Source organism: Pinus tabuliformis, chromosome 8 (genome assembly GCF_031772625.1).
Source record: "Pinus tabuliformis cultivar Carrire ecotype Pingquan chromosome 8, CPIR1, whole genome shotgun sequence".
Taxonomy (NCBI): Eukaryota; Viridiplantae; Streptophyta; class Pinopsida; order Pinales; family Pinaceae; genus Pinus; species Pinus tabuliformis.
Genome location: NC_142294.1, coordinates 1,353,535,404 through 1,353,561,541, shown reverse-complemented (window position 1 = coordinate 1,353,561,541; position 26,138 = coordinate 1,353,535,404). Strand labels below are relative to the sequence as shown.

General features: G+C 37.0%; 2 protein-coding genes across 2 annotated transcripts in view; one reads left to right on the top strand and one right to left on the bottom strand.

Moving 5' to 3' along the window:
- Positions 1-26,138, top strand: part of LOC149240516 (ATP-dependent DNA helicase 2 subunit KU70-like) — a 244,512-nt gene that overhangs the window by 174,409 nt on the left and 43,965 nt on the right. Inside the window, exons 5-9 of the mRNA XM_089367317.1 lie at positions 18,703-18,817; positions 19,386-19,491; positions 19,637-19,754; positions 19,891-19,974; positions 20,282-20,340. Coding sequence (XP_089223443.1) covers positions 18,703-18,817; positions 19,386-19,491; positions 19,637-19,754; positions 19,891-19,974; positions 20,282-20,340 — 482 coding nt within the window. The remainder of the gene's footprint in view (positions 1-18,702; positions 18,818-19,385; positions 19,492-19,636; positions 19,755-19,890; positions 19,975-20,281; positions 20,341-26,138) is intronic.
- LOC149240517 (uncharacterized) lies at positions 22,384-24,961 on the bottom strand. Its single transcript, XM_089367316.1, has 2 exons — positions 23,877-24,961; positions 22,384-23,772 (listed from the first exon to the last, which is right to left on the bottom strand). The coding sequence occupies exons 1-2, from the start codon at positions 24,959-24,961 to the stop codon at positions 23,331-23,333; spliced, it is 1,527 nt and encodes a 508-aa protein (XP_089223442.1). The 3' UTR covers positions 22,384-23,330.

Below are 26,138 nucleotides of genomic sequence, written 5' to 3'. Positions count from 1 at the left end.
TCTTAGACCTCCCAACACTGCCTCTTCAACTCTTGGCAGATAGACACTTGTACAACTTTTACAATGATGCTTTTACAATGACTCTGTACAATGATACTTTTACAATGATTGTATGCAATGCTTCCCACTTGAAGACTTCATATGGTGAACTTCTTGCTGTTGTTCTGCACCTTGATTGCTGCTCTTGTCATGCTACCCTTTCTCACTCTTTAGAACATTAGATTATGCATTGAGTCTTCTCTTGATGAATATATAATACTTGCAAAAAGTCTTCAAGGAAATACCCATGACATGATAATAGCAAAACTTACCTCATCCTGTAGAGCATATGTCAGTGCTAAACAAAAACAACAAATTAGAATAAAATAACCTAATGCAATTAAGAAATGAACATGCATATACAAAAGATACTTACCTGTAGCTTACCTCTGCTGCATCATTTTGTTGCACCTTGCTCTTTGCTGCCTTAGAAAGTCTGGTCCTTTGCACCCCTTGACAACACTTGATCTAGTTTTTCTCGCCTTCTAGGAGCACGATATTTAATCTGATGTATCTATGTGATTTCAGATCCCCAACATGTGATCTTTGGTCTTGTATTATCCCTCTGAGTCTTCTTTCCAATGCCACAGGTCTGACCCGATTTGGACTCTTCAAGACAAAGTTATGCCCAATCTCTCACAATGACCTAATTATGGACTAGTTTAGTAGAGCGAACTTGTACGACGTGCCACGTGTCACTGTTTCCTCCTTTGGCTCTGAAATTTATACACAAAAAACTACAGTCTGTGCACTATCTGCCACTTTTTACAGAATTCCAATCCTCTTCTCAGAGAGAGAGTTATGACGATTTTCCCAAGGTCACTTCTTTGAGATGAAATTCGGGATCCTGCAAAAACCCTAACTTCCACAGATCATATCTCTGAAAATATAGCAAACCAAGATTTGAAATTCGGTCACAACGGTCATTAGGATTATGAATCAAATGGGTTTTCATTTTAGAATCTAAGACTTTGTAGAAATGAAGTTACAACGAAAATGCCATGATCACTACATTTGGAGGATATATGAGATTTCTTTTTATAGAGTTGAGAGGGGCTTCTATAGAGAATGTTGGACGGATTTTAGGAGCTTAAAAAACTTATTAATTAATGACTATTTAATGACCAAAACAATTATGAGTGCCATGCCACAACCCCATAGGGTTTTAGCCCACTAACTGGGGTTACTAACTTCAAAGATGAATATCTCTCAAACCGTGAAGAATGTTCACACCTAATCTTCAACGGTTGGGTAAACTGGAACGTGAACAGTCATCAAGAAGATGAACTGATCCGTCCCATTTTATGTATATAAACAATAGTTATCTAATGAAATAATCAGTCAATTTTCTTCTGGCCATTTTGGAGTTACTCTGGCCTGACAAGGTATCAGAGCGTAGGTCCCAGATTCCTTGTAACTCCCTTATCTCTGTCCTGAGCGCTGCTCTGTCATGAGCGCTGCATCTGTCCATAACGCCTCTGCCTGAAACGTTTGCTTGGCCATAACGCCTCTGCCTGAACGTTTGTCTGGCCATGCCTGAACGTTTGACTCTATGCGCATCCGTTAAAAGTCATTGATTCTCTGCGCATTGATTGCCTCTGTCCACACCTGATGCACCGGCTCTGAAATCCTTCCGTTGAGGAGATTTCAAAGGAAACGGCGTATCAGATTCAAATCTTTTCGCAAGACACCTTCTACCAATCCGCTCTGCGCCTCGGCTCTGGTCTTCACACTCGTAGGTTTTGAATAGCACAGAGTCCAATCAAGGGTGACTGTGTATGATTTGCCTTCGCATTTATGGTCATAGTCTCCGCGTCCATGAAGCATTCAAGAACCAGTTTCGATAAACTGTAACCCTGAGCTTGTGATCGACTGTATCCATGTCCGAACCACCCAAGAGCATGTTGAAATTCGTATTGGAAAGCAGAGAGTTGGAGATGGTCACATCGGTGGAGCCCTGAATTACTGTGACGAGGCCCAGTTTCCCATTGAAGGAGGTCAAGTGATCGATCCACACCTTGGTCACCCCTTTGTATATATGAACTGTATCGCTTTCTGCAACGTCGCCTACCTGGAAGTTGTGGAGAATTACGCTGTGGACCGAGCTTATCACAATGCCCCTTCATTTATGGTCATAGATCTCGCGGCGTCCGTGGAAGGTTAGGATCGAGCTAGGAGCGACCGACTGCTGGAGGGTAACATTGGTAACAATCCCGCTCCCACTGAGAATGAGAATCCCTCGTTGTGACCTGCATGCGAATGTTGCCAACCTCACCTCTATGTTATATCCATTGGTAACCTTCAGTAAGTTCTGAGGGTGTTTGCGCTTTCTGCTGTAAAAATAGTGGGGTTTAGGCTTGTTTTTGGAGCCAACGACCTGTGCTCAATGCCAAACTCTTGGAAGGCACATAGCGATTCAATCCATCGAAGGTTACAACTATTCGAAGGCCTGAAAGCTCCTGTCAGAGAACTATTGGCACCGTCCGAGTGGTATATGTTTCCATAAAGTTTGGTATTAAACCGCATGTATATGCCTTGTTGATGATTAACCAGCATATATATATTGACCAGCTGTTTGAATAAGTTTTTGAATGCGCTGTAAGCTGTTTGAATAAGTTTTTGAATGCGTTTTGGACGCTGTTTCAATAAGTTTTGGAAGTTGTTTGAATATTTTGTGGAGGATATTTTATAAAATTTTGGAGACATTTGAAGAAAACTTAGTGCATAAAGATTTTGAAATCTGTTACCCTTTTGAGTACAATTTCACTGTATATCAGCAGAAAGTTTTTTATCAGCAGAAGTTCTTTCTATCAGCAAAAGTTTTTTTTAGCAGAAGTATTTTTTACAGAATGCATTCAATCATCTCTATGGTAGGAATAGTTCTCACTGGCAAGGAGAACTATCCTGAATGGTCCCGGATGGTAAAACACACCCTCATCTACAATGAGTTGTGGAAAGGAGTGTGTGTCGGAGAAGAAGACAAAGACCCTGTGCAGCCTACATTAGATAAAGAACTTGTCATTTGGGAAAACAAGAACAGCAAAGCCTATGCATTGATCGCAGCATCTGTAAATGAAGAAGTAAGTCGTCATATTTCATCCTATTCCACTGCCTTTGAAGCTTTACAAAAGCTGAAAGAACTCTATGATTCACATTCTGCACTTGAAGTTGTTCAGCTCATGATTAAACTCTTCACTCTTGAACTGAAAAATAATGATCCTCTTGCTCTTGCATCTGAAATAAAGTCTATAATGCATGATATTAAATCCACTAAGGTTGAGCTGGATATCTCTCTTATTGCCTTTCTCAAAGCACTCTATCCTACCTACTCCAATTATCTTGAGTCATTACAAGCAAATGAAAATCTTAAAGATATAACCTTTGGCTCTCTTGTGAAAAAGTTTGCTGAAAGAGAGAAAGCCTTTGGAAAGAAGACAGTCCCTGAATCTTCTGAAGAGACTGTTTGCCTTGCTCATAAAGAAAAGCATGCTGCTCAAGATTCTACAAGAGGAAGAGGTGGACGAAGAGGAAGAGGAAGATACTTCAGAGGCAGGGGGGGCAGACATTCTCAAGCAGAAAAAGCAGATCTGCATTGCATTCACTGCAAACGAAATGGATCACATGATGCTTCTACACACAAGCTACGATGGGACAAAATTGAGCAGAGAAGAAATCAACAGAAAGGTAAAACTGATGATACAGACAAAGGTAAAGCACCTGAATCCGCTCACTATATTGAGGCACAATGTAACATTGGAGTAAATGAAGATTTGTTTAATGCTTCACTTGCTTCTTCGAAAAATGATTGGTTGCTTGATTAGGAGCAACCTGTCATATGACTCATAGGAAATATTTTTTTGAAGATTTCACTGACAATGTTGATGGAGCAGTATACTTTGCAGATCAATCAAAAATCAAGCCATCAGGGCTTGGCACAATCAGGCTTAAATTGCCTGGTCTTCCAGACTTTCTTCTGGATCATGTTCTATATCTCCCACAGCTCAAGAGAAACTTGCTGTCCTTGGTCCACATCCGCCAGCAAGGTCACTCCATTCATATGTTTGATGGAAAGCTTGAGGTAAGAAAGGCATCTGACCACTCACTTGTCATGAGGGGAATAGAAGAAGAAAGACTTCTTAAACCGCAAGGAACCTCTGCTCATGCACAACATTTCTCATATATTTCTCATCATGAAGAAGGTACGCTTCCATCAAGTTTATTATGGCATGCTAGATTTGGACATTTAAACTATGACAGTCTCCGCTTATTAAAGAAAAATGGTGTTGCTGGTTTGCCTACAATTCCTAGAAAACATAAGCAATGTGATGCTTGCATTCTAGGAAAGCATAGCAAACAGTCTTTTCATGATTCACATTCAAGAGCACATAGGAAGCTTGAACTCATTCATTCAGATTTATGTGGTCCAATGCTTGTTCCTTCTGCAAATGGAAATAAATATATCATGATATTTATTGATGATTACACCAGAATGTGTTGGGTTTATTTATTGAAGAACAAATCTGATGCTTTTCAAACATTCAAGAATTTTCATAAGTGGATTGAAAATGATGCACAATCTCATATTGGGTCTATTCGCACTGATAATGGAAAAGAATATACATCAAATGAATTTGAAAACTATCTTCGCCAACATGGGATCAAACATCAAACAACTGTACCTTATAATCCCCAACAGAATGGTGTAGCAGAAAGAATGAATAGAACAATCTTGAATATGGTACGATCCATGCTTTTCTTCAAAAATGTAAAGATAATGTTTTGGGATGATGCTGTTCTATGTGCTGCATATATAAAGAATAGATGTCCATATAGTGCTATAAGAAACAAGACTCCTTATGAATTGTGGTATGGACATGTTCCTTCGGTAAAATATCTCAGGATTTTTGGTTCCACCTGTTATGCTTTAATACCAAAGGTACATAGAAACAAACTAGAAGTCGTAAGTGTATCTTCCTGGGGTATTCAAACACCTCTAAAGCATACCGTCTCTATGATGAAGTAAATAAAAAGTTTGTTGTATCTAGAGATGTCATTTTTCTTGAATCATCCAAATCTGACAGTGTTGTTGAGCGGCAACTTGATCGCTTGGATAGATTCACAAAAACGAAATCATTTCAAGAGTTTGATAATCAGATTCCACATCTTGAAGGGGGGATTCCTATACTAGATCAACATGTGGAATCTTCTTCTGAAGAACAATCTCCCTTGCATGAAACTCCAACACCGGATGATCCTTTAAGTGATGTAATTGATAGAATTGGGAGACTTAATCTTGATTCAGTCCCAACTCAATCAACAGAGCAGCCCGAACCATCTCAGAAAGGTCCCCCAAAGTGGCTGACAAAGACACTTGAAAGTGTTCATCCTGATGAAATTGGAAAAACAGGAACCAGAAATACAAACCGACAAGATGGAGGTGATGTAGATAACTCTAATTCACCTGTGGATATGGATGTTACTTATGATTGTGAATTGAACTTGTCTACAGATTTTGAACCAACTTCCTTCAAAGAAGCTGCTTCTCATGATGAATGGAAAGAAGCGATGCAGAAAGAGTACGATGCCCTCATAAAGAATGGCACTTGGAAGCTGGTTGATCCTCCATTTGGAACCAAACCAATTGGCTGCAAGTGGGTCTACAAGAACAAGTACAAAGCTGATGGCTCACTTGACAAGCACAAAGCTAGGCTTGTGGCAAAAGGTTTTGCACAAAAGGAAGGGGTCGATTATGAGGAAACTTTTGCCCCCACAGCAAAATGGGCCACCATCCGGACACTCTTTGCACTAGCTGCTCAGAACGGTTGGAAAGTCCATCAAATGGATGTAAAAACTGCATTCTTGAATGGAGATCTAAAAGAGAATGTTTTTATGTCCCAGCCTGAAGGATTTGCTGTGAAAGGACATGAACACAAAGTATGCAAACTTGTGAAGTCCTTGTATGGCCTCAAACAAGCACCACGAGCCTGGTATGAAAAACTAACTGAGCATCTTCTGAAACTCAACTTCAAACATTTTGATCTTGATGATGCAACTTTATTTGTCAAGAAAGTTGGAAAAATAGTTGTATATCTTGTGGTATATGTAGATGATCTTTTAATGACAGGGAACAATGAAAGCTATATTGCATCCATAAAGAAAGAATTAGGAAAAAGTTTTGAAATGACTGATTTGGGCTATGTTCATTACTATCTTGGCATTGAAGTAACCCAACATCCAAAATCCATATTTCTTTCTCAAAAGAAATACATTGGAGATTTGTTAAACAGATTTGGCATGACAGAGTGCAATCCTCTTTCTACTCCAATGGAACAAAACTTGAAGCTCACATCTATTGAAGGAAAGGAATTTGAGGATGCAACAAAGTATAGACATCTTGTAGGAAGTCTCATCTACCTCACTACTACCAGACCAGACATTTCATTTGCTGTTGGAATCCTCTCCAGGTTTATGCAAAAGCCTTGTGAGGGACATTGGTCTGCTGCAAAAAGAGTTCTAAGGTATTTGAAGGGAACTCAAGACCTTGGAATCAAGTATACACAGGTGGACGACTTCAACTTGATTGGATACTCTGATTCAGACTTCGATGGAGACAAAGAAACTGGGGTATCTACTTCAGGATATGCTATGAGTCTTGGATCAGGAGCTGTCTCCTGGAGATCACGCAAACAATCAGTTCCAGCAGATTCCACAACAGAAGCAGAATACGTGGCAGCAGCTGAAGCAACGAAAGAAATTGTGTGGTTCAGGAAAATTCTTGAAGATTTGCAGGTAAAACAAGTACAATCAACTCCACTCATGATTGATAACACCTCTGCAATAAAGTTGGCCAAGAACCCAAAGTTCCATGATCGTACTAAGCACATCAATACTAAATATCATCTGATCCGACATCATGTTGAAGCCAAAATAATCCATCTCCATCATTGTTCCACAAATGAGCAAATTGCAGACATCTTCACCAAAGCACTTGGAAGAGAAAAGCTTGAAAGATTCAGAACGATGCTTGGACTCACCAACATCCCTTCAGATTAAGGGGGGGAATGTTCACACCTAATCTTCAACGGTTGGGTAAACTGGAACGTGAACAGTCATCAAGAAGATGAACTGATCCGTCCCATTTTATGTATATAAACAATAGTTATCTAATGAAATAATCTGTCAGTTTTCTTCTGCCCATTTTGGAGTTACCCTGGCCTAACAAAGAATTACTTGGCGTGCCATATATCAACGGAAAGATCTCGACGAGAGAATCTATCCAGAAGATCCTTGACTCAAAATAGTGTAAGTTGTCAAGTCAACATTCCCTTGCAAGATTAGGGTAGCCACTAGTGCTGTTTGGGTTGACATCAATGACAATCTCAGATCATCTTTAGATCATCAATCTCCCCCTTTGGCATTGATGGCAACACAAGTACTCCCCTTGTGATTAGGGCACCTCTTCCTACTGCCTTCTCTCCCCCTTTGTCATCATTGGAAAATGGTGACTCCCCCTGACACACAACCATCCTGCAGACCTGTACACACTTCCACTCCCCTTTATTTTTTGAATAAGGAAAATCTAATGAGAACTTGGGAGAATCCCAAGCTTCTGGCGAAGATATTCAAATGCTTCACGAGGTAAAGCTTTAGTGAAGATATCAACGATTTGTTCTTTTGTACCAACATATTCAAGTTTGATATTCTTTTTAGCGACTTGTTCTCTAACAAAATGATATTTTATCGGAATGTGTTTTTTTTTTGAATGCATGATAGGATTCTTGGAGATGCTGATGGCACTGGTGTTATCACAGAAGATGGGAATAGGCTCACTGAATTGTACTTGAAGATCTTGCAAAGTTTGTTTCATCCAAAGGACTTGAGTACAACAAGCTGCTGCTGCAATGTATTCTGCTTCCGCTGTAGATAACGAGATTGAGGTTTGCTTTTTTGCTCAACCATGATACGAGACAAACACCTAAATAGAAACTCCACTAGTACTCTTACGATCATCAATTCTTCCTGCCCAATCTGCATCTGTAAAGGCTTGAATAATGAGATTGTTGCCCTTAGGATACCACAAGCCATATTCTGTTGTGCCCTTTAGATATCGAAGAATTCTTTTGACGACAATAATATGTGATTCTTTTGGTGCTGCTTGGAATCTTGCTACTTGTCCAACTGCTTGCATAACATCTCTGTCCGGGAGGCTATTACATATAGAAGACTACCAATCATAGATCTGTACAACCTCTGATCCACATCCTTAGATGCGTCGTCTATGCTCAATTTTCAACCTGTTACCATTAGAGTAAGGACGGGTTTGCAATATTCCATTTTGATATTCTTGAGCATTTCCTTGATGTACTTGGCTTGACATATAAATATTCCTTTCTCTTGCTAAGATATTTGAAGCCCTAAGAAGTATGTCAACTCACCAAGTAAAGAAATCTCGAACTCACTTTGCATCTTTGTAACAAAGTTCTTACTTAGTCGATCATCATTGCTACCAAAGATTATATCATCCACATATACCTCAACGATTGTTAAATTATCTTTATCTATTTGTACGTAAAGATTGCTATCAATAGTACCTTTCTTGAACCCTTGTTGACGTAGATATCCGTCAGGACAAGCATACCATTCTCTGGGAACCTACTTGAGACCATACAAAGCCTTCTTTAACTTGCAAACATAGTCTTCTTTTTCTGATAGTAGAAAACCCTCAGGTTGTTTGATGTAAACTTCTTCTTCTAATTCTCCATTCAGAAATGTTGATTTAACATCCATTTGGTAGACTTTTATTTTTCTTGAACATGCAAAGGCGAGAAACATCCGGATGGCTTCCATTTTGGCAACTGGTGCAAATGTTTCATCAAAATCAATTCCTTCCACTTGTGCATATCCTTTGCAGTCTAATCTTGTCTTGTTCTTGGTAACCTGTAATCCTTCAATTGTTTTGCTCCCCCCTGAACCTTTAATGAAACTACCATCTTGTTCAAACTACCTTCTTGTCAATCATAGACTTGTGCCATATACTGCTGCATAGACTCCTCTTGTACAAACATTAAGGATTCAACAAGCCAGATTGTTTAAAATAGTGAGTCACCTAACGGGCCATCTTGACTTGAGTCATTATCTGAAGCAATTGCTAATTCCTCATGACCTTTTGCTTTTACAAATCTTGAAAGCATAACTGCTGAAACCTTGTTATCTGCTTTGTCTTCCTGTCCCTGTTTCCTTTTTTAGACCTTGTTCCTGCAATCTCGAGCCATGTGCCCATAGTTATGACACTTGAAGCATTCAGTGTTGTCCATAGGCGATTCCATCTGATATATGAAACCATGAGCGCTATGGCCATAGTTATGGCATTTGAAACATTCAATATTTGGCCCATTTAGCATGTATTCTCTTCTGACAAAATCATAGCGGAACCTGTCTCTTGATCCTGCAAACTTGCTTCTAGGGTTTTGCAGATAATGATTGTACTTGTCAAAAACTTCACAATCCCTAGCCATATGTCCATAGTTAGCACATAAAAAACAATAACCATTAAATAAACGAACATACCTGGAAGATTTTTCATTCTTCTTTGGAGGCGGTGTTGTAGTTTCTTGCGGTCCTTTGTTCTTGATTGCTTTGGTCTTGTTCTTTGGAGGTGCAACATTCTTCTTTGGCTTTTCACTTTGATCAACTTCCTTCTTAGAATCATCCTACGAAGTTGTGGAGCTTGTACCTTCATCAACTGGAGCTTTACCATCTTTAATTGCCTTCACTTTTGCTTCTTCATCTATCTTATTTTGTAAGTATTTTTTTTGCGATCCCTTGAGTTTGTTGATCTCATCACGAGTTGCATCAAGTTCTTGCTTTTGAGCAAGATCTTCTTGAAACCATCTTTTCAAGATCTTCCTTCTTTTTTCTACCTCCTCAACCTGTAGCTTGAGAAGAGTGGTCTTCTCTATTTCTTTGTTGAGAACGTGTATCTGTTCCTTTTGCTTCTAATTTTCAATCCTGAGCCTACTTATTTCTATTGAAGATGTTTCTAATTCCTTTTGCTTTTGGTCAACGACGGATATGTATCTTTGATCAGATTCCTTCCTTTCAATTTCTGCTTCCTGCATCTGTTGTGTGATCCTGCTAATCTCTGCAAATGTTGTATCGAGTTCTTGTTGCTTTTGTTTGACTTCTCTCTTGAGGTATCGTGTCGCTGTATTATTGATTTATTCCAACTTCTTTTGAAGTGACTCTTCAATACATTTGTGTCCTTCGACTTCAATTTTGAGACCTTGAACTTGTTCTTCAAGAGTATTGGAACAAATCTTCTCAGCCTTGAGCTCTTTTATAAGCTTGATTGCCTCCTTAGAAAATACTTCTATGGTCAACCCTTCTTCATCATACTCAGAAGGATCCAAGTTTTCAATAACATCTTGGTACTTGATTTCTTTGTTGAATAGAGATTATGAAGCTTTTCCCAAAGAACTTTAGCTGTTGAACATTGACTAACTTTTGTTTTCATAGAATTTGGCAAAACATTCAAAATTACATTCATGGCCTTTGAATTGTACCTTTTAGCTTCGTCGGTAGATGTCTCTCCAGAAACAATTGATTCCCATACTCCATGTGTTTGCAAAGATACTTCCATCCTGGATTCCCATATCCAGTAATTATCTGCATCAAAATCAAGGGTTGGTACACAATACTCACTTTCTTGAGATTTTGTTGTACTTGTACCTTCCTTTGAAATCCTTGTAACCTGCTTCTTTGACTTTCCCATCTCTATGCTCTGAAAACTGACTTCTAGCGGTTAAGCTGTTACTGAAGGAACCAAGCTCTGATACCAATTGTTGGAAAATACTAAGAGGGGGGGGGGGGGGTGAATCAGTATTCCTTAGAAATTAGCACTTTTAAATCTTTTCAGAGCATTAGTTAATCTTCAATTATCATTAATGTTTATGCAGTAACAATAGTGAATAAAAGAACACAGGAGGCACAAAAATTTTAGGTGGAAAACCCCATCCGGGTCGAAAACCACTGAACGCTTTTCTAATAATTCTTTAATCTTCAACTCCAATTGAAAAGAAAGCTCGAACTTCCTAAAATCTAGAAAAGCATTCTTCTCCAGCTCCCACTGGATGGACGCTCCAACACTCGAGACTTTTTAGTAGTCAACTAAACGGATGCCCCAACACCCAATGAGCTACAACTCACCCTAGCACCACCCTACCACCCTGAAGTTTTCACAGGCTTGAACCTGTTGGTGACTTCATGCACCAGCCTAGCACCACCTTACCACCCTATAGAAGAATAAAAGAAGAATGGACTCCCGTACCAGGGAAAATGGTCCACTTTACAATGATATAAAATGATGTAGAAGAAGAAGACACACTAGACCATAACCCCAACTATGACACAACCACCTAATGATGATCCTAGACCTCCCAACACTGCCTCTTCAACTCTTGGCAGATAGACACTTGTACAACTTTTACAATGACTCTGTACAATGATACTTTTACAATGATTGTATGCAGTGCTTCCCACTTGAAGACTTCATATGGTGAACTTCTTGCTGTTGTTTTGTACCTTGATTGCTGCTCTTGTCATGCTACCCTTTCTCACTCTTTAGAACATTAGATTATGCATTGAGTCTTCTCTTGATGAATATATAATACCTGCAAAAAGTCTTCAAGGAAATACCCATGACATGATAATAGCAAAACTTACCTCATCCTGTAGAGCATATGTCAGTGCTAAACAAAAACAACAAATTAGAATACAAAGAACCTAATGCAATTAAGAAATGAACATGCATATACAGAAGATACTTACCTGTAGCTTACCTCTGCTGCATCATTTTGCTGCACCTTGCTCTTTGCTGCCCTAGAAAGTCTGGTCCTTTGCACCCCTTGACAGCACTTGATCTAGTTTTTCTCGCCTTCTAGGAGCACGATATTTAATCTGATGTATCTCTGTGATTTCAGATCCCCAATATGTGATCTTCGGTCCTGTAGTATCCCTCTGAGTCTTCTTTCCAATGCCACAGGTCTGACCCGATTTGGACTCTTCAAGACAAAGTTATGCCCAATCTCTCACAATGACCTAATTATGGACTAGTTCAATAGAGTGAACTTGTACGGCGTGCCACGTGTCATTGTTTCCTCCTTCAGCTCTGAAATTGATACACAGAAAACTATAGTTCGTGCACTATCCGCCACTTTTTACAGAATTCCAATCCTCTTCTCAGAGAGAGAGAGTTATGACGATTTTCCCAAGGTCACTTCTTTGAGATGAAATTCGGGAGCCTGCAAAAACCCTAACTTCCACAGATCATATCTCCGAAAATATAGCGAACCAAGATTTGAAATTCGGTCACGACGTTCATCAAGATTGCGAATCAAATGGGTTTTCATTTCAGAATCTAAGACTTCGCAAAAATGAAGTTATAGCGAAAATGCCACGATCACTACATTTGGAGGATATATGAGATTTCTTTTTATAGAGTTGAGAGGGGCTTCTATAGAGAATGTTGGAGGGATTTTAGGAGCTTAGAATTTTTTATTAACTGACTATTCAATGACCAAAACCAATTATGAGTGCCATGCCACAACCCCATGGGGTTTTAGCCCACTAACTGGGGTTACTAACTTCAAACATGAATATCTCTTAAACCGTGAAGAATTACTTGGCGTGCCATATATCAAAGGAAACATCTTGACGAGTAGAATCTATTTAGAAGATCCTTGACTCAAAATAGAGTAAGTTGTGAAGTCAAAATTCCCTTGCAAGATCAGGGTAGCCCCTGGTGCTGCTTGGGTTGACATCATTGACAACCTCAGATCATCTTTAGATCAACACACATAACTAGCACGCACGATAGATCAATGGAACAAGAACACCATGAACTGAACCCCAAAGTCTCTTTATTATGATATTAAAACGTTCTCGACAGAGCAATCGCTGAATATCATCATTACAAATTTACATCATCCAGAGATAGCCCAAAATCAGAATGCCATGAGAAGCAAAAATGGCTTCTATTTATAGAGAAATCCTCCAAGTGGAAAATAACGACTAGTTGGCTTGATCCCGTCAAAATAATCTCGACCATTGATAATAATTTGATCATCTTTTAATCTCTGCCATCGAAAATATTTATTTTGAGGAAAATTTGGCAAGGATAATTTTAGGGGCGAATGTTCGCCCTTTGGCGAAATTAAGGGGTTTTAAATTTTTAGTGGGCGAATATTTTGTATCATAGTACATTTTTACAAATCACCTCAAATAGCCCACCTTATTTTAAGGGAGAGGGTAAAAAAGGTAAATTTAGCCCTTGAAATTAAGACTTACAACCTTCCATTCGCCCATTTTCAAGAATAGGTTTTATTTAAGTGAATCCTATGGGCCAAATACCATATTTATAAAAGAGGTATGGTAAATTAATAAAAATATAAATAAATGAGAGGTATGGTAAATAAATAAAACATTTTTTATATTTACTCCATAAGTCACCTTATATACATGTAAGGGTGTAAACAAATATAAATATAAGTAAAGTGGAGGTATGGTAAATAAATAAAACGTCTTTTTATACTTACTCAAAAGGTATGGTAAATAAATAAAAATATAAATAAACTAGACGTATCATAAATAAATAAAACCTCTTTTTATATTTAGTCCATAACCCTCGTTCTATTTATGAAGGCTCAAGAAAGAGGTTTTATTTAAGTGAATCCTATGGGCCAAATACCATATTTGTAAAAGAGGTATGGTAAATTAATAAAAATATAAATAAACGAGAGGTATGGTAAACAAATAAAACATTTTTTTACATTTACTCCATAAGTCACCTTATATTTAGGAACACTAAAAAAATGGGTTATATTTAGGTGAAACCTATGGCCAAAATACTATGGGACAAATACCATGGACTAGATTGTTATTAATACCATGCAAAAAACCATTATTAACCCTAATATTAGAATTAATAAAAATAAAAATGGCACATGGTATTGACCCATGGTATTCACCAAAATGGCACATGGTATTGACCCATGGTATTCACCTGGAATGTAGCCTATTTAAATGGGGGAATTAAACCAGCATGTAGCCTATGCTAAGATTCACTAGGACTTTACAAAGTTTTATTATTTAGTGAAAGACTCGCCAAGATCTTACAAGATTTTATAATTGAGTAAAATATTCGCCATGCCTGGTGAGAGATTCGCCAAAAAATTATATATACATATTATATTATTGATAAAATCACCTTCCATTTTTTCTATATACCATGGAGATTCACCCATTTATTATATTTATAAATTTAGGGGGGGTTCTTAAAATTTTCCCTGAAATTTGGAATTTCACTTAAAACCCTTTTTGTATTACCAAAAGTTAATATTTTGGACTAATTTCCTATTCGACTTTGACTTAACCACCAAGGTCCAAGGGCTTAGTTTTTCTTAAAATATCATTTTTTGCCTAGGTGTGGGACCTCCAAAATTTGACTTCTTTTTAACTCATGAATTTTTTGATTATTTTCGACTTGGAGGAATTTTAATTTCTCTATAATTATTTTTGACTCTTAATTAATTAATTTTCTAGCTTAGGATTTAATTTAAATTTATCCAGAAAAATTAATTAATTGACACAAGAGGGGATTAATATTTTTTCCACCCTCAAATACTTTAGCCATGGTGTCTAAATATGAGGGACTATGCACTAAATTTTTTTCTACATAAGATATTACAAATAATTCAACACTCAAAGGGGGAATACACCTTTACATATAGGCCCTCATGACATTACCCAATTCTGTAATACAATATGATCTAGTATAGACTAAGTGATCTGTAATAAAATAATTTAGCCAAATAGCTTAATTTATTCCCAAACCACTTTTACAAAGACTTGATATAACACTAGGACTCACCTAAGACCTTGTCAATGAATTCCACCCTAGTGTTGGGGCTTAAGCTGGAGGAAAAACTCTGCTGATTATCCGTGTTTAGAAACACACATAATTCAGTGAAGTTAAAAAACCTCTTAGGATGAAATTCGTCACCAAAATCAAAGGCTTACCTAGGTGTTGTTACAAAATTAAACGGTCATACTAGCATCATTTACATTACAACTTGCAGAATTTGGGTTTACAATGATATAACAATTGGCTGGTTGATGATTCCGATCTTGGAAAAAATTGTCTACACTGCTTACTTGGACTTGTGACAAAATGGGTACAACACTCCTCATCAAGATTACCCTTGTTAGAATTAAAATAAGATAGAAAAAGCTTCACATTCTAATGGATGATTTTACTTGAGTGAAGTGTACATTTTTACTAGGGTCATGAATAATTGAGTGAAGTGTACATTTTTACAAGAGTCATGAAGGAGGAGCTCAACAGCCAAAGCCACCAACATAAGGGTACATAGAGGGCTTGGTGATCTTGTTTAAATGTTACTTCTATAACCTCGTACATCACAAAATTGATTAGATACGTTGCAATCCCACCAATCCCAAAAACTATTAAGTCTGCTAGATTTTGAGTGGGATCTAAAATTCTACTTTCTCCAAATGAAATCCAATGAGGTCAGAACCACTCTCAAACACCCTGAATCATTTTATGGTAATGTTAAAAATTTAAGTAAAAGGATGAAATCCTTTTAATTTAAGAATTTAATATTACCATTAACTATTAGGTTATGTATCTCATGAGATGAATCATGGGAAATGAAAACAATAGATTTCCCCTTGTTTGCTTGATGGAAATAGTCAGAGTATCCTCACAACTCAATCCCCTAACTCACTTTTAAAAAATTAGGGTCAAAAGAAAAAAAAATTGTTAATAAGATGAAATTGACAAACACAACGATAATTTCAAAATTATCCCAATAATTACTACCGGTATTATCGCTGAGGTTGGTTTTGGCGATATTATCGCTATAAGTGCAACATTAACTTTGTTTCCTTGATGTATTTGGTGAACACTAGGCTAGATATATGCTTTGCTGTGAATACCCCAAGCTAGTTTATTGTGAAGTGGAGGAGGGTGCATTGTATGGCAATGAAACGTGTGCTCAGGTACTTTCGAGTACAATGGAGTATTGGATAAGATATGCCAGGAGTGGTGGACTGTAGTTGAAGGGCTATATAGACTCAGATGGGGTTGGGAGTGCAGCGAATAGCAAAGGCACCTCATGGCGCTGCTTCGGTTTGGGATCAATAGTGATTTCATGGTTTAGTAGGAAGTAGACTTCAATGGCACTCAATTCTACAGGGATCAAGTATATGGCAGCGAGTTCCGTGGGTTGTGAGGCCATTTGGCTTTCAAAGATTCGTACAGTGTTATTTGGTCTTCAGTTGGATCCGAGTGTGATCCATTGTAATAAACAAAGTTGCTTCAAACTGTTGGAGAATTCAATGTTTCGTGACAAGTCCAAGCATATAGAGATTAGATATCAATTCATCAGAGACAGGGTCTAGAGGGAAGCTGTGAAGTTTCAGTACATCTCTATAGATGAGCATGTTGAAAATATTGTCCCTAAGCCCCTTGTGAAGGGAATTTTGCTATGTTACCGGATCCGGCAGAGGCAAGAGGAACGTTGCCGGATCCACGGATCTGAACCGGATCCGGATACGATACACCAAAAATACGTCTAAAATACGTATTTTATAAATATACAGTTTTTGGAAACCGTAAACTTTCCCAGGATACGGATCCGCTGGTGGCTGCCGGAAACAGTGAAATGGTCGCGGAATTTTTTTAGGTTTCGATTGTCGCTGTAAGTTTAGATTGTCGCTGTAAATTTATGATATTCTAACTTTCTACCCATTAACGTTTCTAAACTCCCAGCAGCCGCAAAGATCGTTTCACATTATGCGGGCAAATTTTTGATAGGAAGATGTCACGTTTTCTCTCTCTGATTTTATAAATTAAATATGATTCCTGAGTCTGGCACTTCAGGCAATTCGATTAATTTTGACTTCTTAATCTGGATAGCTCTATTTCCGTTCAGGAGAGAAATGGGAAACGATATAAATTCATATAATACACAAGCATCTGCACGCGCGTAGGCAATAAATTAGAAGTGCAATAATAATTTCTAGAGTTTTGATTTTTATGTGTTTTAAAAAAAAATATTTGGGAACCATAGATTTTTTAATATTCTTAAAATTTGACAAAAATAATTGCCTTGTCCTATGTCTTTTATATTTTTAGAATATTTTAAAATTTACTATAGCGTAACCATATATATTTAAGAATTAACATATGTTTTTTATTTTTATATAAATTTAATTAATATTAATAAATGATACATTAAATATGAAATTATCTATACAATAATTATTTATTGTATGTAAAATTTATATATTTAAAAACTAACTTATGATTTTATTTTTATATTAATATAAATTTTAATTTTAAAAATAAAAGACATATTTTTAGAATATTTTAAAATTTACTATAGCGTAACCATATATATTTAAAAATTAACATATGTTTTTTATTTTTATATAAATTTAATTAATATTAATAAATGATACATTAAATATGAAATTATCTATACAATAATTATTTATTGTATGTAAAATTTATATATTTAAAAACTAACTTATGATTTTATTTTTATATTAATAAAAATTTTATTTTATTTTATTTTTTTTTTATTTGCTTGTACTTGACGTTTCCTTGCCGTTTCCGGATCCTGGCTTTTCAAAAAATTAGCGGATCCGTATCCGGATCCGGATCCGGATCCGAATCCTGGTAACTTAGGAATTTGGTCTTCTACAGACATAAGAGGGAGATGGTGCAGAATACCTTCCTCACTAGGAAGTAGTGTTGATGTCAGATGATAATAGTTCGGTCAGGTTCTTTTGCATAGGCTAATTGTCAAGCATGTAGATGATGCCCAAAGCCTCTCTTTGTAGTTGCTTTATTTATTAAGTGATTTTTTGATCCTTCTGTAAGCTTACCTTGGGAAAAACATATTGATTAATTAATTAACTAATGTTGGCTATTGGGCTAATGTTTTCTAATGAAAAGTAAAGTAATTCACTTTAAAGAATTAGATCTAATCTCTACCATTGATCTCAAGTGAGGCTTAGGATCTAATCTTAGCCATCCATCACTTAGGTGATTAGGGTCAGGGATGCAGTCCAGTGAGAAATTATATCCTTTGTGAGGAGATGGAATTATATCCAGGTTGCGATTTTGCTGTATAAATTCTGTATCTCTGTGGGCTATTTTCCCTAAAAAGGGAGCCCTTATTTTTCCTGAGAAATAATAATGAAGGAGAAATTGGATGGTGATTTTTTTGCTCTGTTTGTGACTGTTTTTTTCATTTGAGTTTCCGCTGCAAATTAATTAGTTAAAATACCAGTGTATTTTTATTCAGCAGTTTTCAGGAAAATAATTTACTGGGCGAATATGTTTCCTGGTCATAAAATAAATTGCTAGGAATTTAAATCAGATCTGGTATTGGAAAATTAACAGATAAACACTATCAATTTGTTTATAATGTTTTTAATTTGTGATATTCTACTTTGACATGTAACATTTTAACTCTTTTGTGAGGAGATGGAATCAGTCATCAGAACTAATGCTATTTAATTTGGTGATTGTTCTTTGCTTCCATCTCTAATGAACATGGCATATGATTAATGCAGAGAGTGAAGAAAAACATGCAGGAATCTGAGGGTGTCTATGTTTTCAATGTTCATGAAAGAGAAGAACTTGACCATCCAACAGCACGATTGATCAAAGACTTCAGCCGTATGGAGGGTGAGTCTGTGAGCATTAATGCCAATGTATTTTAGTTCCAGAATAAATGAAACTTTGTTGACAATTTTGAGGATGTTAATGAGCTTTATATTATCATTCATTGTGTTGGCCATGCAAATAATGATTTAGTGTAGTCTTGTCTCTTTATCATGCTGGATTTGAAATTATGGCTTTTAGCTATGATCTTCAGAAGTTTAGCTTCCATTTATCAATGGTTGTTTGTTTGCTTTGGGGGAACTTACTGGTTTATTGTACGCTATTGACACTACTCATTTTTAAAATTGGAATGCTGGCAGCAAAATTTAAATTGAATTTCTGAAGTATGAATAATGCTTTTGGCTGTGCCTTTTGGCTCCCTTTACGTTGGGCAGTATTTCAGAAAATTGATTAGCTGCAGTACATTTCTTCAAGTGTCCAATACATCTGTCATTTTTTTAGATGAGATTCGAGGTGGCTGCTATTCTCATTCTGTTGACTTTTTCACTTCTTACATGTATGGATTTATGGATTTTGTGTGTATCAGCTGTATTCAAATTTCTTCTTTGATACTTAACTTACATGTTGACAGATAAGTTCAAAATGGAAATTGGGAGTCAAAGTGCAATTATTCCTGGATCAAGAGAAAATCCCTTATACAATGCTCTTTGGGTTGCACAGGGACTCTTACGCAAGGGGTAGTAAAATGGAGATGGTTTTTCCTTATAAGAATACAGTTTCCATTCATGACTATCATATTTCGGTTGTTTGGTTACTTCTCATTGAATCTAAAACTTGGCCAGATAGTTTTTGTATGTATGTTCAGTGTGTTTATTGTTCCAGGTCCACTCACAATGCTGATAAGCGTATACTATTATTTACCAATAATGATGATCCTTTTGGAAATATTGATGGTGGTGCCAAAGCAGACATGAGGAGGACAACAATTCAGCGTGCCAAAGTAAAGTGTTGAATTGTGTGCTGTTTTTGTCTGCAACTTCTATATTGGATTTTATCATAACCAGGGATTTTCTTGAATGCTTGAGCTGATTCTTCTATGCTCAATCTAGAATTAGTGATCTGTCATTGTTGTGCAGGATGCACAAGATTTAGGTATCTCAATTGAGCTTTTCCCTTTGAATAGGCCAGGCGAAGAATTCAATGTTGCCATTTTCTATGCTGTAAGTTTAGTTGTCTTGTGAATGAGGTAGTTTGTTATAGACTAAAGTTGTCAGAATGTAAAATTTCATTTTTCTGTACCATAGCTTTTATTTTCCTACAATCGAGATAGTTTATCATACAAATATAGTTGTGAGCATATGTATTTCCGAATAAATTTTAAAACGACTGAATGTTTGACTTTTGTGCCATAATTTTCCTACTTGCAGTTGAGCAGTGTCTTATAGCAGAAAGTTGTGAATGTACATTTTTGCAATAGCTGTATTATGAAATCTAGCATATCTTTTGAGTTGATCTTTGATGTTACAGGATATGTTAGGGTTGGAGAAGGAAGAAGTATCGCAATTTATTCCTGTAGCAGTTGAAAAGTATGTACTTCTATTTTATTTCATATCAAAAACATAAACTGTTGTTACGGAACTGTTAAACCAACAGTGATTTCTCTTTGCCTTCTTTCAATGGGCATAGGGTATTTCTTATAACTTGCTTATGCAGTATGCAGTTTTAGATACAACTTCATTTTTCTGAAATAAAATGCATGTTGGAGTGAAATAAGGATCTACACCCTGAAATGTAACTTTAATTTTGTAGGATCTAATGTTGAAAGTGTTGATGTTTCTAGGGCACAAGCTAGAATAAGTTTTCTTCATCATGATAACTACTTGTTGAGAAACCAATAGGCTAGCAAATTATGTTGATTTCTTTTACTTGATAATTACTTGTGAATATATGTGGGCTTCTTATTTACTTAATTATGTTCTCTTCATCAAACAATTACCAAAACATGAAACGAGAAGATTACAAAAAGATAATGAACTTAAGATTTAGGCTTGTTAAAATTGGCAAGTAGGGCCAAACTCCATGTGGGTCATCTTATTTATGGCTGATAATATTTTTATTAGATTCCTCTCGTTGAGAGATGTAGGATTGATCTAAAGATCATCTGATTCCGATAAGTCCTTATGAAGATATGAATTTATTCTGATTATGGAATAATTATCAAGCCAACCTACAACTCATGTAGGCTCAGAAGCCCAACAGTCGCATCTATTCAATCATCAACAGTTGTGTATAAATACAGGAGGTCTTTGCCTCATTTGGACTCACTCAACTCATCACATCTCTCTCTCTCTCTCTCTCCTACGCAGGAAAGAGGCTCTTCTCCTACTGCGCAGAAAGAGACTCTTCTCTTACACATGTGGAAGGAAGGTGCAAAATTTAGGGCTGCAACTGCAGAACCAAAGTTTGACCAGCGTTGACCATCAATCTGCCTCTCAGAATTGTGATGTCGGTGAATTTGGATCCCCTCTGAAGGCCGCATTTTTTGGCGAAGGAATCAAGCTGATCTGATGGTCGGTTTCCAAGATATTATCTGCCCTTAGTTTGGTTGATCTAGGATTTGCTGCTGCTGATGTAAATCAGATTTATGTACTATTTCTCTCTGTTAAATTATTGAAGATAAAGGAAGATTTGATCAAAGGGTTCCCCATATTGGGGTTTGTCCCTGGCTAGCCGCCACATCTTGTGTCTCTTGTCTTGGCTTGTTTTCTGTCGATCGTTTAATGTTCTATCTGCACTTTACTTACTGTAAAGGTGATTGCTAATATGTGGATAATAATAATAAAAAGAAGTAAACTGCTCTAAGCATAGAACATACCATAACTTAACATGGTATTAGAGCTGAGGTGAATACAGAGCCCGAGCAAGAGCAAGAGCAATCACCGAAGAGAAGATTGGCAAGGCTATCCTAAAAGGACTATGGGGTCTTCAACACTGTTCCCTGCCGAAGACAAGCTCCGTGAGAAGTCTGACTATCACAGATGGAAGATGTCTCTCGATCTAACCTTAGAAGCAATGTTACCAGACACGGAATCGGCAATAAATCGGCGAGGCAAAAGAGCGAAAGTTTTAATCGGATCGGGAAAAAATCGGGAAAAAATCGGCAAATTCATTAAATAAAAATATACACATATATTGAATTTAAAAAACCATTTTTCATTAATATTGGGTAAAGGTATGTCCAAACAATGCATAATATCAATAGATGTCCAAAATATCATGAATAAATAAGTATCTCATATATGTTATGAGTCCACAGTGAAAATCTCACATGCTATCAGAGCCACAGTGAAGAGAAGCTGAGGCAGCAAGTGGAGGAGCCAAAGGACTGCTGTGTTTAGAAATTTCTGCACTCTGGTCAAAGGTCATTTGATTTTAATGAAAAACAGAAATTTCACCTCTTTCAATAGAAATTCCCCGTATCCTAACCCTGTGAATTTCCAGCCTTGGAGATGCTATGAAATAAATATAAAAAACAGCTGAAAAGTACATTATTTCAGTTTCCAACAACCCAACCTTCTAGGCAATCCAAGGAGAAAAAGATACCAAACAACCTAGATAAGTTTCATCCCTCTCAGACAACTTATTCTACAAAAACCAAATCTGAAAGGTCACTTTTATAGCAGTTACAACCGCAGGTATAGCAGCAGCGAAAAAGCCCTTAGATTCTTCAATGATGATGTCAAATCACTTGACAAATTCACCTTTTACCTATGCCAAAATTCAAATCATCAAGACACATATATATAGCTGTAAATAATAATACTTTAAGAACATATATGTCTGAAATTCACACATGATCCAAAGCACTGAGTCTTGAGTCCTTGACTCCTTAGAAGCATATGCTTCTAAAAGTTTACAAAAAAGTTAAAAACTGCATACTAATCAGAAAAAAATCAGCAACTAAGAGTCTAAGACTCTTAAGAGTGAGAACTAGAAGCAATTCCTCCCACTCCTTCACTTGCTTGACTCTCAAAGTTCTCCAAGTCATGAAGGCTGAAAAGAGGAGGCTCATCTAATTGAACCCATTCTGCCGCATTTGTAGCTTGCAAATCTAACTCTTCAAGGTCAATTGGTGAATGATCAATACCTGTCATTATCATGAGACATTGAAATGTGAATTAAAATTTCACTTTGAAGTTTGAACTTTAAACTTTTAAAGTACGAACTAGATTATGAAACCTTCAAATTCAAGCTCTCGAATCTCACCTTGTATTTGTTTGTTGCGAAGTCGTAGATTGTAATGGACAAATACAAGGTCATTCAAGCACTTTTGTGTCAATCGGTTGCGCTTCTTAGAATGTATTTTCTCAAACATGCTCCACTTGCGTTCACAACCTGAAGCACTGCATGCTTGGTTTAAGATTCGAATGGCAAATCTCTTCAAATCTGGCGTATCACTACCAAAGTTTTGCCACCAAAGACCTAGCAAGTGGTAAGGGTTTGTGAGTAGAAGACTAGAAGTACCAAATTAGTAAATAGTAAAAACTTAAAAAGAAAAGAAAATTTAATAAAACATTTAACATACAAAATAAAGTTTAAACAAATTTAATGAATTGATGAAGCCTTCAAGCTGGGTACCTGGCAACATCTTTGACCTTTGTCTTATAGCACTGGTATAGGCAAACAATTTAGATGGTGTCCTATAATCTTGTAGTTGGGAAAAGACACGACTTTGTTGTTCTGGATCAGGGAAGCACCTTTCCAAGCATGTCATAAGTCCTCTGCCAACCTCCCCATCCTCATTAAATTTGCTCTTATCATAAAAATATTGTGGGTTTAAGAAGTACCCAGCAGCATGTAAGGGGGAATGCAATTGCCTATCCCAAAGTGCATCTATAATGTCCCAAAGAGGCATATACTTTGTCTCATCATCCCCATATCTTCTTTTGATGGCCTCCTTTGCGAGATCCATCGCCTCATAAATGTAACCCATAGCGGGTTTGTCACCATCAACCATCCTGAAAGTTCAAGCATTCAAATTTAAAGAAATATGAAACATTGTAAATAAAAAGAAGCTTGAAATGAAATTTAAAAAATGAAAAAGTTAAAAGACTAAAAGTACCTGAGAACTCTAACAAGGGACTCCGTCACAGCAATAATCTCTTCAGCATCTTTCCAGAAGCCATCATTAAACACAAGTGCAACAATTTCGATGCCTTCAGGGGTCTTGGAATGTTTAGATCCCATCCACTCAGGTCCCAAGAACATCCTCTTCAGATTTATCTTTTGCTCAACCACAGATTGCAAAGATATGAAATTTGTTGCAAATCTAGTCACTGCAGGTCGAACAATTTCTTTACCTTCAGTGTATATTCTCATAGTGTTTAGGACAATAGTGTGGTTGTATAGGTATTTGGTTATGGATTTTGCCTTCTCCACAACCTCATGTATCCAATGAAGCTTACCAATGTCCTCAAGCATTAAATCTATGCAATGGGCAGCACAAGAGGTCCAAAAAATAGTGGGGTGCCTCATCTCAAAAAGTCTACCAGCAGCCATATAATTCGTTGCATTATCGGTGACAATTTGTACAACATTTTCTTCTCCCACTTCTTGAACGACTTCCTCCATCATTTCACAGATAAGTTGGGCAGTCTTAACCTTATCTGAAGCATCCACTGACTTGAGAAACATTGTGCCTGCGGGACAAGATACAAGGAAATTTATTAAAGTTCTATTCCTCTGATCTGTCCATCCATCACTCATGATGGTGCAGCCTGTTTCTACCCATGATGAACGAAACTCAGCTAGCACAAGCATGACATCTTCAACACTCTCTAACAACATATCTGTCCTAAGGCTCTCTGATGTAGGGGCTTTGAACCCTAGACCTGCATTAGCAATTGCATCAACCATAGCTTGCCAATAAGGACTTCTGGCACAGTGGAAAGGTATGTCAGAATAGTACCAAAAGTTAGCAATGGCCTTCCTTGCCTGACTATGGATATTTTTTTTCCAACCAGTGCCATCCAAGGTAGGTTGGGAACCGGGTTTTGTGCGGGGAGCAAAAAAGGCATTTATGTTTCCACCTCCAGTGTTCAAGGAAGGAGTTGAAGGACTGGCATGGCTTTGAGTTTGACTTGGCATTGGAGGCATGTGTGGAAAACTTGGGAACGGCATTGAGGATTCAACAGATTGAGGTGACATGGGGCTAGTGACAGAAAAATTATCAACTCCAACATTTCCTATTTCATCAGTTTGCTTTGCTTTCTTGGCATTATGCTGCTCTTAACATTTCAAGGGCCAAGGCTGCTTGGTATTGGACATTCTCGTCAACCTTGGTGCAAATACCTATATCATGGCCAGGTATTTTTGCAAGGTGGAACTTGAATCTATAAATGCCTCCACTGCATTCCTTTTTGCAAAATTTACAAAGGATCGAGGCTTTTCCAGGAATCTTGTCACAATAAGCCCAAGCAAAGTCCCGCTCTCTCGGCATTGTTGTTGCTTTGAACTTGTGTTTAATTTGTGGCTTCTGTTAAGATTTGGAGTCCGGCTTCTATTTAATTTGTGGCTCCTGTGAAAGACAACAAAAAATCAAATTTAAAAATCATCCAAAAACTTAAAATATTAAAACAATGTGCCAAAAACTTACATATTAATTCACTTCTGATTCGAAAACGTTTTCCATAATCATATACACTCTGCAAGGGCATAATAATATAGCCTAGCCAGTCTGTAAAGTTGGAATATCTCTTTCAGTTTCAAGTTTTCAACAAATCATAACACAAGATGACAGGGCTAGTACTGTACTCCAATCTGTAGGAATATCTCCTTCCACTGTATATGTGTGTTCCATGAAAGTTTGGCCTCAGCTAGACCTGTATGGCAGCTCTGCAGTAAGAAATACAGCAGGAACTATGTCTCAGGCTTCAGCCTTTATTAATATTAAAAAGTGTCGTTGAGTTTTTAAACACCATGTCAGCTACTTGTGTATCCACAATTAATTTATGTCTTCACATTTACTTGGGTTGTTATATCTGGATTCTCTGCTATCATAATTTAAAACAGATTTAGTAAAAAGTTAAAAACAGAATATTTATATTTTTATATTCTCTGCTTTAGCGTATTCATCTTCTTCATGGGTCTTGTGAGGACTAACCTCACCAGAAAGTTTGGACCATGGCAGCAGGGGGCAAGCCTTTTGTACAATACCCTTGGCTACCATCTGATTTGACAACTTTTGTGCGTGTGCACTATAAAAAGAAGCACAGTTTTTCAATCCAGAATGCTACTTATATGTTACATGACAAATGCCTCTCGCTTGTGGGTCAGTTCAGCAATGTGTTTAGTGGAGGGCATTTTGTCTCAGCTTCTAAAAGTT